Genomic DNA, 17,353 nt, shown 5'->3' on the forward strand with positions numbered 1-17,353 from the left:
CCCATTGCCACTTTTGGGGGCCTGCGGAGTCCTCTGGGTATTTAAGCGGGGTGGGGGGGTCCCCACTGGTGCCATTTGGGGGTCTGGGGGTCCCACTGGCACCCTTGGGGGCCTGCGGAGTCCTCTGGGTATTTAAGCGGGGTGGGGGGGTCCCCACTGGTGCCATTTGGGGGTCTGGGGGTCCCATTGCCACTTTTGGGGGCCTGCGGAGTCCTCTGGGTATTTAAGCGGGGTGGGGGGGTCCCCACTGGTGCCATTTGGGGGTCTGGGGGTCCCACTGGCACTCTTGGGGGCCTGCGGAGTCCTCTGGGTATTTAAGCGGGGTGGGGGGGTCCCCACTGGTGCCATTTGGGGGTCTGGGGGTCCCACTGGCACCCTTGGGGGCCTGCGGAGTCCTCTGGGTATTTAAGCGGGGTGGGGGGGTCCCCACTGGTGGCATTTGGGGGTCTGGGGGTCCCACTGGCACTCTTGGGGGCCTGCGGAGTCCTCTGGGTATTTAAGCGGGGTGGGGGGGTCCCCACTGGTGCCATTTGGGGGTCTGGGGGTCCCACTGGCACCCTTGGGGGCCTGCGGAGTCCTCTGGGTATTTAAGCGGGGTGGGGGGGTCCCCACTGGTGCCATTTGGGGGTCTGGGGGTCCCACTGGCACCCTTGGGGGCCTGCGGAGTCCTCTGGGTATTTAAGTGGGGTGGGGGGGTCCCCACTGGTGCCATTTGGGGGTCTGGGGGTCCCACTGGCACTCTTGGGGGCCTGCGGAGTCCTCTGGGTATTTAAGCGGGGTGGGGGGGTCCCCACTGGTGCCATTTGGGGGTCTGGGGGTCCCATTGCCACTTTTGGGGGCCTGCGGAGTCCTCCGGGTATTTAAGTGGGGTGGGGGGGTCCCCACTGGTGCCATTTGGGGGTCTGGGGGTCCCATTGCCACTTTTGGGGGCCTGCGGAGTCCTCCGGGTATTTAAGCGGGGTGGGGGGGTCCCCACTGGTGCCATTTGGGGGTCTGGGGGTCCCACTGGCACTCTTGGGGGCCTGCGGAGTCCTCCGGGTATTTAAGCGGGGTGGGGGGGTCCCCACTGGTGCCATTTGGGGGTCTGGGGGTCCCACTGGCACTCTTGGGGGCCTGCGGAGTCCTCTGGGTATTTAAGCGGGGTGGGGGGGTCCCCACTGGTGCCATTTGGGGGTCTGGGGGTCCCACTGGCACCCTTGGGGGCCTGTGGAGTCCTCTGGGTATTTAAGCGGGGTGGGGGGGTCCCCACTGGTGGCATTTGGGGGTCTGGGGGTCCCACTGGCACCCTTGGGGGCCTGCGGAGTCCTCTGGGTATTTAAGTGGGGTGGGGGGGGTCCCCACTGGTGCCATTTGGGGGTCTGGGGGTCCCACTGGCACCCTTGGGGGCCTGCGGAGTCCTCTGGGTATTTAAGCGGGGTGGGGGGGTCCCCACTGGTGCCATTTGGGGGTCTGGGGGTCCCATTGCCACTTTTGGGGGCCTGCGGAGTCCTCTGGGTATTTAAGTGGGGTGGGGGGGTCCCCACTGGTGCCATTTGGGGGTCTGGGGGTCCCACTGGCACTCTTGGGGGCCTGCGGAGTCCTCCGGGCATTTAAGCGGGGTGGGGGGGTCCCCACTGGTGCCATGTGGGGTCTGGGGGTCCCATTGCCACTTTTGGGGGCCTGGGGGACCCCCGGAACCACAGTGTTGGGGGGGGGGGGGCCGCCGGGGTGGCCGGAACGTCGCGGCGCGGGGCGGGTTCCGGGCGGGCCGAGGCGCGGGGGGAGCCGGGACCGGAAGTGCGGGGGCCGGCGCGGGGCGGACCGGAAGCGGGGCCGGGCGCGGTTGCCGTGACAGCGGGCCCGGAGCTGCTATGGAGGCCGCGGCCGCGCTCACCGATATGTACGACCAGGCGCTGCTGGGGATCCTACAGCACGTTGGGAACGTGGAGGAGTTCCTGCGTGTCCTCTTCGGCTTTCTCTACCGAAAGACCGACTTCTACCGCCTCCTCCTGCGGCCCGGGGACCGCCTGGGCTTCCCTCCCGGCGCGGCACAGGCCATGGCCCTCCAGGTACCGGCGGGGCGCCCGGGCCTGCTGCACCCTCCCGGCCTTGAGGGCCTCCCGGGGCCGGTGGTCCTCGGCGGGCGGTGGTGGTGACGAGGCCCGGCCGTGCTGGTTGTCGTGGGGGAGGCCCCGGTGGCCGGTGTTGTCCCCGTCGCTGGGCCTCACTAGCCGTGTTTGTCTCTTCCGAGCCGAGCGGGCCGTGTTTCCCGGGGCTGGGTGGGTGTCTGCCAGAGGGACGGCCGGGTCTGCTCTGTGATGGCTGTGCTGGAGATCTGGGCAGGGTGGGGGGAGAGCGGGAACGGGGGCCGGGCAGCACAGCAGCCCCCGGGTAACCGACCCTGCCCGGGGAGGTGGAGGAGGAGGCGGGAGAGGTGTCCTGGCAGGTCGGGTGGCGGGGTCGGATGCTGCCATGGATGGGAAGTATCACCCTTGTAAAAGGACGAGGAGCCTTGGCGGCAGGCGGGGACTCCGAGACCCTCATGGAAAGAGGGGTGCGATAACCCTCTTGGAACTTGACCCTGGCTGGGGACAGCTGCCAGCAGCGCAGGGGACAGGCCAGGCTCGTGGTGGGGCTCATGGGGAACTGCCACCATGACCTGTGGGAGCAGGGAGCCTGGAGAGCGGGCAGGGGCCCTGGGAGTTGTGCAGGGAGCTGGTTTGGGCTCTGCTCAACAGGCGCTCACAGCCAGCCCCAGGCTCGCCTCGGTCATGGGTGAGAGATGGCAAAAGCCCTGACCGGCTGGTTTTGCGGCTGGGCTGGGTGCTGGGGCAGCGCTGGAGGTCTCTGACTCATGGCTGTTCTCAGTTATTATTAATCTTTATTAGCAGGGAGGAAACGAGCTCATAAAAATAGGAGTAAGGCTGGATTTAGGGTGTTTATCTGCCCGGGCTGGGTGAGTTTCCCATCCCAGGCCTGGCAGGCCGGGGCGTGACACAGGCAGCCTGACGGGAGATCCCTGCTCCTCTCCCTGCAGTGGTCCATGGCACAAGGGTGTGTTTGTCACCCTCCGGCCGCTGTCTCCCAGGGTTAGCCCCCACCGGGGGAGCACACTGGGCTGAGCAGGGAGCCCAGGGAGGTCTCAGGCTGCAGAGGGGAGAGCACGGAGCCCAAACCGCTCGGCAGCAGGGAAGCGACAGCAGGAGACCCGTCTCGTGTGCCCCTCCGGGGACTGTTTTGGGCCTGGGCACAAGGAGCGAGGTGCAGCACTGTGGCCGCAGCGTTCATTCCCTGGAAAGGTGTTGCCCAGGAGGCCTCGCAGCTGCAGCCACAGGGACGCAGAGTGTGGGGGGCAGTTTGGAAGGGACTCATCCCCGCTCCTGGCTTGGCTGTAGCCCAGGGGAAGGACATGGTTTCAAGGCATCGATCCGCGTGGGGCTGGCTTGAGCTCGGTCTTTGGTTGGGGAAAAGGAGCCGGAGATGGGCACTGTGGCTTCGCATGGAGTAAAAGCGATTGTAAAGAAAGAGAGGATGATTGTAAAGAGTGGGGATGATGCCCGGCACTTGCCTCTCCCTCATCCTCATCCCACGGGCTGGTCCCCGCGTGGGGAGGAAGCCCGGGGTGAGGGGCACGAGCATACACCATGATAAAGCTGCTCCTGTCTTGCTGCAGCTGCACTGGCGGGAGCCCTCCCGGCGCTGCGTCCCTTTGCCTTACATGTCCTGTGCCCAGAGGAAGACTTGATTGAGTGGCACCGCGGGCCGGTGTGTGGCTTAGGGTTAGTCTCCCACTGGAGGCACTGTAGCTGGCTCTGAAGTATTCCCGGGAAGTGAGGGAGGGCTGTGTTTGAGGCTCGCTTGCTTTCCAGCCCATGTTTACAGTGACAAATGGCCTGGCACTTGGGTGGGAGAAGTTTCAGCTCCTTCAAGGAGCAGGCGCAGGTCCCGTATGGCTGTGCCTCCCTCAGCAGCGCCCCACAGTTGTGGTTTAACTTTTAACCTCCAGCCTGCGCTAGACAGGCAGATCTTGAAGCAAACTGCAGGGTGGGATTACATCTTCTCCTGCTGCCGCTGGCTTGGGCAGCAACCTTTCTACCTGCCGCACCTCTGGGGGTGGGGAGGGATGGCTTTTCTCTCAGCACGTGCATTTTTTTTAGCTTGAACCAGTCAGTTGTGGCTCAAAACCCCACATGAGGTCACTCTGCTCCTTCTCCTGTGCCAGCTAAGAGAGCTCTGAGTCTGTTCAGGCTCAGCTAGCACCAGGTAAACTGTTCCCCAGCTTCTCCTGGCGCAGCTCATCCTGTTTGCGCCTCAGAGGTTTGGTCTGAGCTTCAGGCTTGCAAACGGCCCCTCAGTGGACGCTGGAACGCAGGGTGAGGGGAGGCTGGAGGAGCGATGGCTCCCTCAGAGCCCCCTTCCCAGCCAGGAGTCGGAGCTCATTGCTTTTCCCTGGAGTAACCAGCCCTTTTCCCAGCGGCGGAGGGATTTCAACAATTTCAAAGTGGCTCCCAGGAACTCTGGCTTTCTCCTGAGGTTTAACGTGGCCGTGTGAGTTTTGAAATAGTTGCTGGCTGGTTTTGTTGGCGATTGAAGCAATTTGGTGTTGGGAGTGGGGGTGTGTGTTGTGTCCAGAGAGGGAGGGGCAGTAATAAGTGCCCCAATCGTGCGATGCTTCTCCTCTCCTTCTCCCCCAGCTTCTCAGGCAGAGCTTCGCAGCTTGACTACCTGCTCAGTTTTCTTTTTATCTTTCAGGCATTCAAAGTCTTTGAGCGGATGGCCCGGCAGGATGACGAGAAGAGGCGCCGAGAGCTGGAGGCGAAGCTAAGGAAGAAGGAGGAGGAGGAGGAGGCTGCTGCAGCCGCCGAGAGGGTGAAACTGTCCCCTGCAGCTCAGGAGGTTGAGGTAGAGACAACAGCAGAGCACGTCCCAGCGCCAGATGCTGAGGGAGCTGCGGGGACGCAGGAGTCAGCCATAGCCCAGGACGCAGCCCCCAGTCCTGTGTCGGCGGAGCTCTCGGGGGCCGCTGCCCCGGCAGAGCCCCAGCCAGCAGAACTGCCCACGTAAGGGTGTCTTACTTTCTTCGTGCTCCTGGCAGGGGGGAGGCAAAAACACCAAGGTGGTATTCACTGTCCTGCTGTACAGCCCTTTTCTGGGCGGGGTGGCACTCCTCTGCGGGCATTTGGCCCTTCGGGAGGCTGTGAGGATTTCCCTTGCAGGCTTCTGTGGCCGGAGATGATGTATAATTCCCCCCAGGAGGGCAAGGGTTTGTTCTCCTATGGGTGGTTTGGTGTCTCCCGCTCTGTTCTGAGCAGGGAAGGTGGCACGTCCCCATACACCGCCCCCCCGGGCCGATCCCTGCGGCTTCTCCTTGAGCTGGCTGCGTTGAGCGGTATTCCTTTTCTGGCGCTCGCCATAGCACAGCTGGACTGATGGTCCTGTCTGACTGTCGCGGCTTTGGGAAACCCAGGCACCATCCTGTAACCCTTGTCTCGCGGAAATTCAGTGTTGGAGTCCCCTGGTGTGCTGTGAGACATCCCGGCAGCCGGCTAGGAGCTTGCACAGATACCTGCAATACCTGCGAGTCGGTGCGGGCAGGCCTGGCTGCGTGGCAGGCAGTGAGGCCAGCTGCAGCATCAAACAGGCATGGTAAAAAATGGGTTTGGAGACCTCCAGAGGTCTCTGGCCCAACCCTTTGCCCAGAGCAGGGCCAACTTTGAAGATCAATCAAGTGCTGCAGAGAGTTTTTTCTTTAGCTGTGTTCTTTCACCAGACTCGATCGCTTTCAAGCAGGGCTAAGCAGCCTTGGTTTTTACAAAATGTCCTTGTTTCAAAGTCCTGCCAGGGTGTCTGTGACTCTTCCAGTTCGGTTCTGTCTGCTGAGCAGCTGGAGGTGAGCTCCAGCAGGCCAGCACGGCCTTTATGAACTGCTTACCTGAGCGCGGGGTCCTGTGCAGGTTCCGCTCATCCTTCCCTGGGCGTCACCTTGACCCCGAGCTGAGGCAAAGCTGCCCAGCCCACGCTCGGGGCCTCACACGCCGTTGAGTTTCAAGCTCCTGTGTCTCCTCGCTGCCCGAGTCAGTGCTTTGCCTCACCTCGGGGAGGGACGTCGCAAGCAGGCCGTGGCAGACTGCTGTCTTCTCCTTCCTTCCCTTCTCCTTCCCTTCTCTCGTGGTCAGAGCCCCACGCCATGGCCGCACCGCCCCCCTCCCGCTCACCGCTGCTTTCCTGGTCGCATGTGGGGCTTTGCTGCAGTCTGTCCCCACTGTCCCACTGGTGCGTGGTGAGGAGGACAGCTTGGGCTGGTGAGCCTTGTCCTCCGGACCAGTTTTAGACACTTTGATAGTGAGAGCAAGCCACTGGAGGGAAGCGGGCTTTGCTGGGAGAGCCCCAGGTCCTGGAAGGACTGGGATGGCTGTTGCCTCCGAGGGGCAGAGAGGCTTCGGAGCCCAGACTTTGGAGGCTGTCGGCCCTTGGTGTGTGGAAGGGATGGTCTGAGGACCAAAATCTTAGGGGTGGTGGAACGATAAGTTGCAGGACTGTGGCGGAGTCAGAGTCTCCGGCCTTGGCTCCAGGCAGCGGTAGAGAGGAGGGCCTGAATGTGGCGGCCCTTGGATGGAAGGGGAAGGGTGCTGTCTGCTCCCGGGCGAAGAGCCTGCCAAGTAACTTGATCCAATGGGGAGGAGGAGAAGGACACATGCTTAACTCGACTGGTCTGACACACATCCCACAGGATAAAAATAAGCCAGAAGCCAAAAATGAAATCACCTGAAAAGCCACGTTCTGCTGCCTGTGCTGGAGCTGTCCTGAGAAAGAAAGATTGTCCCTGGGGCTGTCAGTCTGACACCTCTCCCAGCACAAAATTAATGAGCCAAAAAAAGCCCTGTTAGAGCTGGCAGATCTCTGCAGCCGGGCTGCACGGCCGAGGCGCTGACCTGTGTGTTTCCAGCCCGGCTTTATCCTGAACTGAAAGGAGAGGGAGAGATGCAAGGCCGCAAGCGGGAAGGAGCTGGGGCTGGCGTAAGCACCGTCTGCTTGTGCCCCCTTGCAGTTCATGTTTGTTGCGTTCTGCCGCATGAGATTTTGACTCTGGCCTTTTGCTGTGGGGGCAGCAGCTGTTGCGAGTGGTATTTAGCTGCCTGAAAACAGATGTCAAGGCTGCGGGAAGGAAACTGGAGGGATTAGGAAGGAAGCTGAGGGCTGGTGCGGGGGCAGGACGTGTCTGATGGGGACAGTTTCTGCTGCGGGTGGGGAGAGCGGGTCTCATGTGCTCGGCTGGGTGTAAAGCCCAGCCCTTGCATTCTCCACCCTTCAAGCGTCTGTCCTAGCACAGCCGGAGAGTGGCCCCTGACAGACTTCAGACACTCGGATGCTGTTTTGCAGCCTGCAGACGTGGCATCAAACTCAAAGCCCTGTGTGGCAGCTCTCCACCGGTCTAGCCATGAAAAGAAGGTGCCTTCAGCTGAATGAACACAGGTGCCCCTGCAGCTTCTGCCCTGCCCAACGGGCTTTTCTCCCTTTCCTCTTCCTGCCTGCGCCTGCTCCGGCTATCCCAAACATGCTGGTGGGGTAGAATGCTCGCAGCCCCCTTGCCGCCTGCCCAGTTTGGGTGCGTGATGGGGGAGACCTGGCGCAGGAGGACCCGTCCAGCGAAGCTTCACAGCCCGGTCCTTTCCAGGCCAGAAGAACAGGGTGTCTGCGGGCTCTAAGTAGGGCAGAGCAGCCAACAGGTTTGTCAAACGGCTGTAGTTGGTTTTTGTGCCTCTGGGGGGCACTGGAGCCCCCCGAAAGGCAGTGGGTCCAGGAGCTGGTGTCCTGGGCACCCCCTGACAGACTATTAATAATTTAACTGGCTGCTTAATTCTGCGCAGCCCCTTCTGAGCAAAACCCAGAGCCACCAGCCTGGTTACGAGGGGCACATGAATAATGCGCAACTCTGGCAGCAAGAATGCAGAAAAGAGCTTAAATGAAAATATTTTCCATCTCCCTTCCTCCCCCCCAGCCGTTGGTGAAGAAAACCGCTGCCACCAAAATCTATATTAAAAACTTGCTCATTCTGTCAACCTGACTGCTCCGTAAATGTAGGGCAGGTACCATCCCAGATCTGCCAGCTCCCATCAGAGTCTCGCTGTGCGCCTGGGTGCTGTTCATGAGCATCTTGCGAAGCACAGCGAGATGGTAGCAGCTTTTTTGGGGTTGATCCGAAGGGGAGAGCAGAATCAAGCTGGCTTTGCAGGTGTGGAGGATTGCCTGCAGGCAAGGAGGGTGGCAGGGCTCAGTTCCTCGCCCTGCCAGGGGCTCGGCCAGGTATCCCTGCATCCCTCGCCTTCCCTGCCTGTGAAAGGCAGGTGATGCAGTTCGTCTTCACTAGGAAGGCTGGCCCGTAAACAAGCTGAGGACTGGGGTGTCTTTGGGGTGACCTGTGTGCCAGGAGCTGTGCTGAGGGGGACCAGAGGTCTCCTTTGTGTCGCTAAAGAAGCCAGCTCCTCATCCTGGCTTGCAGCTGCCATGAGCGTCTGCCATCCTTCCCCGGCTCTTGTGCTCTCCCCACCTCACCGGGGGGCAAAGGGGAGCGTGTCCCCCTTGCACCCCCCACCACGGGGCTGTTCATCCTGGGAGCGCACGGCTGGGGCCGGCGTTGCAGCTGCACATCTCATGCAGGCCCCGGCTCTTCCCCCATCTGCTCCCAGAAGCCATCCTCGCCTGAGCTCAGCTCCTAATTTTGAACACCTCCGCCGCCCTGCACCCTCCCCTTCCCCCAGCTTGGATTTCATCCTGCATATATCTGCCACACCGCATTTAAAATAGAGCCCGGCAGCCCACGTGTGGCACTGCGCAGCCCGGCCTGGGCGCTCGGCTTGTGCTTTCCAACTCTTGTTCCTGGCTCCCCTCTGCTCCCTTCTTTCTCTGAGTGTGAATGGAGGGGAAAGCTCTTATCCCCCTGTCCCGTGAGCCCCATCCCGGGGGTTACGGCATGTGCGGGCAAGAGGTGGTGGCAGGAGGTTAGGAGCGGCAGCTCTGGAAGCCTGTGCATGATGGTGAATGTCTCACCTTCATATATTTCTCCATCCAGCTTTTGTGTCTCTCTCGGGTGCTCCGGCCAGGCGTGCTCAGGACTGGGCTCTTTGGGGTGCTCTGTTAGAGACTGTCTTGGATCTTGGGATAACAACCTGCTAGAAGGAGCAGTTTTTCAGGCCAGGGAGGTCCCCCAGAGAAGGATCTTTAGGGGTGGACAGATGTTGAAGGGTTCCCTCAAAAGATGGAGTCCCCCCAGGTGACTCCAGCCTGGCTTCTGCCTCCCCTCAGGGAGCTGGGGGAGCTGCTGGTCCCTCTGCTCCCCTGCCTGTGTAGGTCTCGGGTCGGAGCAGGCTGGCATGGAGCTGTGGCACCCATACACCCTGGGTCAGGTTGCCTTGCTGTGCACGGTGCACCCAGGGCTTGAAATGGGACCAGCGGGACACGGAGCAGTGGTGAGTGTCGGGCGGGCCAAGGAGGACGTGCAGAGGGAAGGTTTTCAGCTGCTGCCGGGGGATCTGGCATGGTGACTTGTGGTGCTGAGGACAAAACCCTGGGGCCTCCATGGCTCGACTGTTCATCTCCTTCAGCATGGGGAGGGAAGAAGAGGCTGTAGGAGGGGACTGTGGTGAGAAGGGGTCTGTTTGCAGCTCCACCACTACCTTGGTCGGGCCTTGACAGAGACCCTGCCAGTCTTTTGCCGTGTGTGACCTAGGGAGGAAACTGCCCCCGCCCTGTGCGTGCAGTGCAGTTGTGCCAGGGAAGGGGACAAACGGGCAGCAGCGTCGCCTGTGCCTGTCCTGGCCCTCGCAGGCCAGCAGAGCCCAGGCCACCCTGACCACCCTGTCCAGGTGAGCTCTGCCGTCCCCGTAAGTGGGTGGTGGGGCTCAGCAGTGACCTACAAAAATCACTTGTGTACTTTCCGACTCGCTGTCCCTAGCGAGAGGCAGAACAAAATTGAACTGAAATGTGTTAATCTGGTGAGCTGACTTCTGTGACACTCCAGCTCTCTCCTCTCCCTCCCGAGAGCTGCCGCTTCCAGAGCCCCTGGGGTTAACCCTTTGCAGGGCACGCTGGGGAGCATCCCCGAGATGACACAGCAGCGCTCTGGGAAATTTCCATGAGGCTCCTGTGTGAATCTAATTCGACTTAGCAACGGTTTGGCTTTGCCGGAAGCCAGATGGATTTTTTTTTTTTCGTTGTGAGGTCCTTGCAGGATGGGCTTTCTGGCTTCATTCTCCTCGGGGTGCCAGGGAGGGAATTTCACTGCTGGTCACCCTCAGTGGAGGAGCAGGGCTGTGGAGAGGAGGTATCGCTGCACAGTGCTGGCTTTGAGGACAGTATTGTTTGACTTGGAGGTGGTGTTATCCCGAGCTTTCTCCTCTCAAGCCTTTTCCAGGAGAACAGGCAGGGGAAGGGAGGGGAGCCTGTGGATACTCTTGTTCAGCAGGCTCTGTCTGGGACCGTCCAGACCAGAAGCCACTTAAACTGGTTTCCTTCCCCAATGTCCCTGTGAGCTTTCCCAGTGAGCTCACCGCAGAGTCCATGCTGTTCTTCCAGCCTGACCCAGAAAGACGGAGCTGATCCTGATCCATATTTAAGGGAGAGTCTGTCCTGGTTCCAATTCCTCTCGCACGCATGAGCTGCGCAGAGGTGCCGCATGGCACCCGGGGCTGCGTGCGGGGAATTCCCCCGGCGCAGCCGAGGCCCGTCACAAGCAGGAGCCAGACAGACCTCCGGAGAACGGCCTGACCTGGTACAGCCGAGCTCCATCTGGCCCCATATCCTGTCTCCAACAGCGGCAGACGCTTGAGGAAGAGGAGAAGAACAGAACGAGCGTGCGGTGATACTTCCTCTGTGTTTTCCCCTTGCCACCAGCAAATTGCAGCTCAGTGGCTTTTGAGCCAGAGCGAGCGCTTGGTCTTTCGTGTCTCTCAGTGGATTTCTTTTTTTTCCTTTTGCCTCTGAATTTCAGCCCTCGCATGCCTGGGGTGTCCGCAGCAGTGTCCTGCAGCAGGTCCACCACTGTCCAGCACTGCCATGTGCAGCTTTTGAACCCCTCCGTGCAGGTGGAGAGGCAGCAAGCGCTTCCCTATTTCCCTTCTCCACCCTGTGTGGGGTTTTCCCATCATGTTCTGTTCCCCCTTCAGCCTGCTTTTTAGGCTGAAGAGTCCTCATTTGCTCAGTTGTTTCTCACTTAAGCGTCCTCGTGCTCCTCCTGGTCCTGCACAATCCTCCGTTGTTCCTTGCCGATGCTGGGGCAGCGAGGACTGTCCCTGTGCTCTGCACGTACGTGAACACATCAGGGTTCTCCACTTCCTACCCTGTTTCTTTGCTCCTGGGCTGTCCCGCTGTCCCAATGAGGCCAAGAAACCTTCTTCCAGCCACATAGTCTTCCCCCAGTGAAAGGCCATCACTCAAACCCTTTTCCTGTCCTCCCAGTGTTCCCCAACGCTGGCCACAAGCTTTTGAGGTGCGAGCTGCAGCCCATGCTGGCCGGGAACATGAGCTTCACGAAAGTCTTGCTGCTCAAAAGCCCCGTGTTGGCCAGACCTCCCTCCTCGGACGCACCCAGGAGAGGAAAGGCAGTGCGTCCTCGGCTCGTCGTGTAACACAAAGGCTCTTTGGCTCGCAGGAGCTGCAGCGCTGGACTTGCGGTGCTGTTGCATTTAGTTTCTAGGAGGGATGTGTCCAGGTTATACTGGGGGAAGCGGGGAAACTTCTAAGTTAAGTCCTCCCTGCCAAGCTGAGTCGTTCTTCTTGCAACGGAGAGAGGCCATGGCTTCCTGCTGGGAGAATTATTTTAATACGTAAGCCTTCTCCCACAGCAGTGGAAACTCAACTGCTCAGGAAGCATCTTTTCAAAGGGCTGAAATGCTTGAGCCGAGGATGAGATCCCCCCAGCCCTCTGTCTGGTGCAGCCCTCGACTGCAATGAGCCTTTTGCAGCTGCTGAGAAATCAGTTGGGGCCCAATTTTCCAGCGCTTTCACCGGGAATCGGACTCCTCTGGTTGGGTTGCTGAGATCAGCAGCGGAGTGCCAGTTCCCCTGTCGTGCACTGAATCGCTTAGGGCTTTGGTTGCCCTACCAAGGTACTGAGCTCCAAAATTAGGTCTAGGGACCAAAAATAACTAAATTAAAACCTATAAATTTTTCTCTTAACAAGCAGAAAATCCCAGGGCTGGAGGCCGAGGGACAGCGTGTGCCTGATTCTTATTTAAAAAAGCAATATCTGTTTGCTTGTTTTAATATCGCGTTGTTCACCAAAAGAAGTGGTGTAATGTGGAAAACTACCACGAGCGCACGGGTCTGGCATGGCCCCATTGTGCCATCAGGTGTTGGGCCCGGTCATGTCAGTGTTGTGGGGGTCTGAGAGGCTACCTTGTCCTGTGCTCCCACAGTTCAATCCTCTTGGATTTCTTTGGCCTTATCCCGTTTTTCCAGGGGAGCTATAATTGAATCCAGCCTGGTTTGGCTGCGTGTAGGTCTCTCGGAGGAGACCTCTGAAATCCAAGGTTGTATAAGCTCTGTGCAAACAATAAAGATCCCAGGGGACTTTTCCGAACAGTAGTGTGTCCTGCTGTCCTTGACCTAAATATCCCAGCAGTAGTGAAATCTAGCCCTCTGGTGACGACGCTCCGAAGCTCTCCTGAGAGCTGGCGGTGGCATTTAAACTCGCCTAATGTCAGTGAGTTGGCTCTGTCGAATGGCTCCATAAATAACTCAGAAACCGAAAGGGAAGGCTAAAAGCTCCTCTGGAGTGCGAGCTTGGAAGAGAGCAAGCCCCTCACCTGGCAGCCCTGGCAGGGAGAGGGGCAGAGCGTCTTGGTCCTGTGTGGTGGGACTGGTGGGACTCCGGCTGCTGTGGGTTAGGTGGATTTGCTGTTTGGCTGCTGGGTCGGGCAGTAAAGGCATCATCTCGTGAGGGTGGTACCGTGTACAGGGGAGCCTTGGCCCCCTCTCCCCGCAGCATCATCCGGGCTTGATGACACAGTGTGATACAGGGGGAACATGTCTTGATGTGCTCTATTTTTGGTGGTTGGTCCCACCCTGGTGAGGAGTCGGAGCGCTGAGACTTTCTGAAGGCAAGGAGACCTTCCTGTAGAGCTAACGGTGGGCACCACAGGCTGGAGCCCAGGCTGCACGGCCTGGCCAGGGCATGCCTCAGTTTTGGGGGTGAAGGGAAAGGCATTGGCTTCCATTCTTTAGTCTTTTTTTTGAGGGCAGGACCACCACGGCTGCGCACTGCAGCCTTGGAGGTGTGTGCTCGGGAGCCCCGAGGCTGGGGCAGCAAGCCTTTGGGGAACCGCTGATGAACTTCTGTCTGCTTTGGGGGTGAAGGAGACCTTCCAAAACTGCATTTGGGGTGTTCTCCCCCAGCAACCCAAATACACCCAGGCTGGTAGAAACCCTGAGGGTCTGGAGGGCCCCGGGACTCCCCCGGGCCACTGCTGCACTCAGGGCTGGAGCTCACTGACAGCCGGAGAGCGGCAGAGTGGATCAGAGTGGATCCTGAGGCTTGTTGACTGCGGGTGTGAATTGAGCTGTAAGAGGGAAGGGTTTGATATTCAGCTTGCTTAACGCTTTGCCGGAGACCTAATTAACTGAAGTGTTCTGTACAAAGGGAGCCTTTATGAAACACTGGGTGCCTCCAGGACCTCAGCGAAGGTGCCGAGAGCCCGCAGTAAGCATTCCTCCTGCCTTGGCGCTTCTCAGGCAAAACCAAGAGAGACGAAGTGCAGCGGTCCTGATGTTTTGATGCCAAAAGATGTTAAATCTGGAGGTGGGGGGGAGGCTCCTTCGCAGCTTGCTTGCAGAAGGAGCACAAGCCTGGTATTTTCTACGCACGCAATCCCTGCAGCTTTGGAAATGCAGCTTTCCGAAGAGGTTAAACTTTTGGCTTCTCTACCTGTTGCTCGGCTGCTCCAGCACCTGCGTTGGGACCCCGAGGAGCAGAGGGCACATTTGACCCTCTTCAAATTCATCTTCAAAGCTGTGGCTTTTTCCCCTCTGGCTGTAGTCCAGCTTGAGCTGGGGCTTGACGGAAGCTCTACAGGGTGCACAGACCTTCCCGTGGCTCGAGGTGGCTTTGAGTTTTCATCTGGTCATGCGGGTAAGCAGGGGGCTGGGAGCCAGGAGCCCGTGAAATCTGTATTCCAGTGTGCGTGTTGGTGCCGTCAGGCAAACGTGGCCTTTACGTAGCAATGCGGAGAGGGCCCTGCCATCCGCCTGCTGCCTGCCCAGCTCGACTGGCCCTCGTCCCGCTTCTTCCACCACGATTTCCACCCCAGTGGGCTGCGTGTCTCCCTGTTAGTGCTGGGAAGGCTGGGTGCAGGTGTGGTCCAGGGTGCTTCCCCAGGAAGGAGAGGGGATTTATGACTGTGTGAAGGCCTGGAGGCTGCCAGAGGTCTGAGGGGAGCAGGAGCCTGGGTGGGTGACCCGGCTGGCTCCAGGGCAGGAGGACAGTGGCTGCTGACATGGCGCTGGTTCCCAGCAGCCCTGTGCTGCCTGCAGCAGCAGAGCTGAGCATATTGCAGCGGTTTTGGGGGGACAGCCTGCAAACATTCCTCTCGTCCTCCTCTACATTGTCCTCTCCGCTTGCTGGGAAGCCCAACAAGATGCTTTGAGCCAAGCAATGCCGGCTGTGAGCCACAGGAAGATCTGAATGCTGCCACCTTGGTCGAGGCAGAGACGGCGGGGCTGCGGCGTACAGGAGGTAGGGCCCTTCTTCCACCTCGTCTTGGGTCCTGCCAGCGCTGGCACAAGGAGCTGTGGTGGAGGCATCTGGCTCAGAGAAACCCGCTCCAGGGCAGGCGTTTCCAACCGAGTGGCGGGGCAGGGAAAGCCCTCAGGTACAGCCCTGCTGCGGTGCTGCGTGTCTTGCGGCACGGCAGCTTGCCCGAGGAGCTTCCGTGTCAGCAGCAGCTTCTCTTCCTGAATTTACCGGTGCCTCCTTGAGTCATCACAGCGCCAGGGATGCGGGATTAATTATGTTGATGGACGCCACTCGCTCTAGGCTGCTGTCACGGAGCAACAGCCTTGATCCAAACATCTGATCGTTGCAATAAATGCTGGCTGGATTGACGGCATGCAATGCATCTCCCTGGAAGGCCCCGCTCACTGCATGCTTATTTGGGTTAGGCACGTGGATGCGTTGTGCCTGATTTTCTCTTTTCCTACTTGCTCAGAACTTCATTATTACTTAATGAGATCCTTCCATTCTTGGCATCTCTCGAGCTTGAAGAAGGTTTCGTGCATAGCACGTGGCCTCTGGCAGTGGTTAAAATACAGAGCTGGGGTGTTTTTTCTGTGCAGTTTGCTGGCAGGGTGACTCTGTACAACACCGTTCCCCTCTGTTTTCCCCACTCTAAACAGAGGAAGATTAGGAGGTGTTCAAGGAACATGTGGACGAGGCATTGTGGGACATGGTTTAATGGGCATGGTGGTGTTAGTTGATGGTTGGACTTGATGATCTTACAGGTCTTTCCCAACCTTAGTGATTCTGTGCTCTCACGGAGGGGAGAGGCTTGCTTTTGTGATTGGGATGTGCTTGTGGGACCTGATAGCATGTGCTCTTGATGGCAGAGCAGTAGGACTGTTACAGATACCGCCTTCAGGAGCAGCTTTGTCTCGCAGCACCAGCCTGGCTTTCTCTCCACATCATCCTCTTCGGCCTTGGCTGGTCCTGCTTGCCCAGCTGCAGCTGTTGAGGTTGTTTCTCTTCTCTACCCGCCTCCACATCTGCATCGCTTAACCGGCTTGACACATTTTCCTTAAAGCTGCCTAAATAATTCACCTTGACTAAGAGCAAACAGCAGTGCTGGTCCCGGAGGAAGCTTTCTGTGACTGCCAAGTGACTGGAGGGTATCTGCTGTACCAGCCCTCGGCAGCGGCGATGCCGGCAAGGTGCAGACCCCCACCCTGAGCTCAGCGGTCTGCTCAGACGAAGAACCAGCGCCAGCTGAGGCAGGTCCCCGGTGCTGGCAGTGGTGGATGCTGAGCCGTCGGGAGGGCGTGCCTGACTCTGCAAAACCCAGGTATCCCACACTTGCATCGTCCCGCTTCCCAAGAGGGCGGGGATCCTAGATTGGAAAGCTGAGATGCTCTAGGCTAAGAGGATTGGTTTCCTTAAGTAGTTCTGAAAATCCTTGGGATTTTTTTCTTTTTTTCTTTTTGTGGAGAAAAAGAAGTCCATTGGGATTAGGCCCATGTTAACTCCTTCCCATGACACTCACCCACCTCTGCTCCCCCCTCAGCCTGCAGCATCGGGCTGATGGATGGCTGCTCCAGTGCTGCTGTATCTACTCCTCAACTTTTGCGTTCTTGCACCAAAAATCCTCAGTAAAGAGGATCTTAGTGAGCTGTCTACTTCTCCTCATACAAAACTTTAAATCAAACCTTTGGCGTTTGATTCCTGCTCTTGGTTTGTGTCCGGCGCTGCTTTTAGAGAGCTGGTGCTGGAGCTGTTGCGCTCTGAGGACGGAAATGCGTTCAGCTGAGTGTCCACAGAGGAGAGGATTGCTCCATTGCCATTTCCGCATCACTCGGCTCATCATGCATCACCAACCCGTGGAGCTGGAAATCCTGGAATAAGAAATTCCCAGAAATCTGTATATGGGGCCCAGCGTGCAGCTCGACCCTCGGGCATCCAGCCGGCACGCCGGGGCCAGCTCTGCCTCCACCATCCTCACTCGAGCGGCACCTCCTGGTGACACTGCCACCTCTCCTCAGGTCCCGGCCACCTCTCGCTGCCATCAGGGAGGCTGACCCCACGCAAGGGGAACGGCTCTGGTACCGGTGACAGCACGGTGCGGCTCCTAGGAGTGGAAAACAGATCGGCTGCTTCTTGACGGTGCATTGTTAAAGGTTTCACCTCCCCCAAAATGACACATTGCAAGCAAAAATAGAACAAGACAGAACACACAGACCCACCCACACCATTCCCACCACCCGGCAGCCAAGTGCACGCGGTGCCAAACCCTTGGTTTTAAAAGCTGATGCTTTTTCACCCTCCTCCTCAGCCCTGCCGCCACCTGCCCTGGCCCGGGAGGTTCGGCATCCTGGTGAGCTGACCATCACACCAGGAGCCACTATGCTATCGCCACGCTGCCGGGAGGATCGCCATCCAACCCCCGCCGCACTCTGGATCCAGCCTCCATCTTTGCCTGGTGGGTCTGGGAATGGGGATGTCTCCTGGCGATGGTGTTCATACAGGAAATTCTCTCGCCCACTGCACGGTGGTGCTGTTGAAGCGACACGAGGGATGGCTTTGGCCGGGAGAGCCACTTCCAGCGTGGTGACACAGCTCGGCTCAGCTCGCCGTGAGCTGGGGCTGTCTCCTGTGGACAGCGAGGGAAGCTGC

The 17,353-nt window shown here is 59.1% G+C and overlaps 1 protein-coding gene across 1 annotated transcript in view; it reads left to right on the forward strand.

Annotated features, from left to right (window-relative positions):
• The first annotated feature begins 1,829 nt into the window (after positions 1–1,829).
• NUDCD3 (NudC domain containing 3) overlaps positions 1,830–17,353 on the forward strand; it is a 32,463-nt gene continuing 16,939 nt past the window's right edge. Inside the window, exons 1-2 of the mRNA XM_059831500.1 lie at positions 1,830–2,048; positions 4,732–5,039. Of these exons, the coding sequence (XP_059687483.1) occupies positions 1,851–2,048; positions 4,732–5,039 (506 nt within the window). The 5' untranslated portion in view covers positions 1,830–1,850. The remainder of the gene's footprint in view (positions 2,049–4,731; positions 5,040–17,353) is intronic.

Source organism: Gavia stellata, chromosome 31, assembly GCF_030936135.1.
Source record: "Gavia stellata isolate bGavSte3 chromosome 31, bGavSte3.hap2, whole genome shotgun sequence".
In the NCBI taxonomy this organism is placed as follows: Eukaryota; Metazoa; Chordata; class Aves; order Gaviiformes; family Gaviidae; genus Gavia; species Gavia stellata.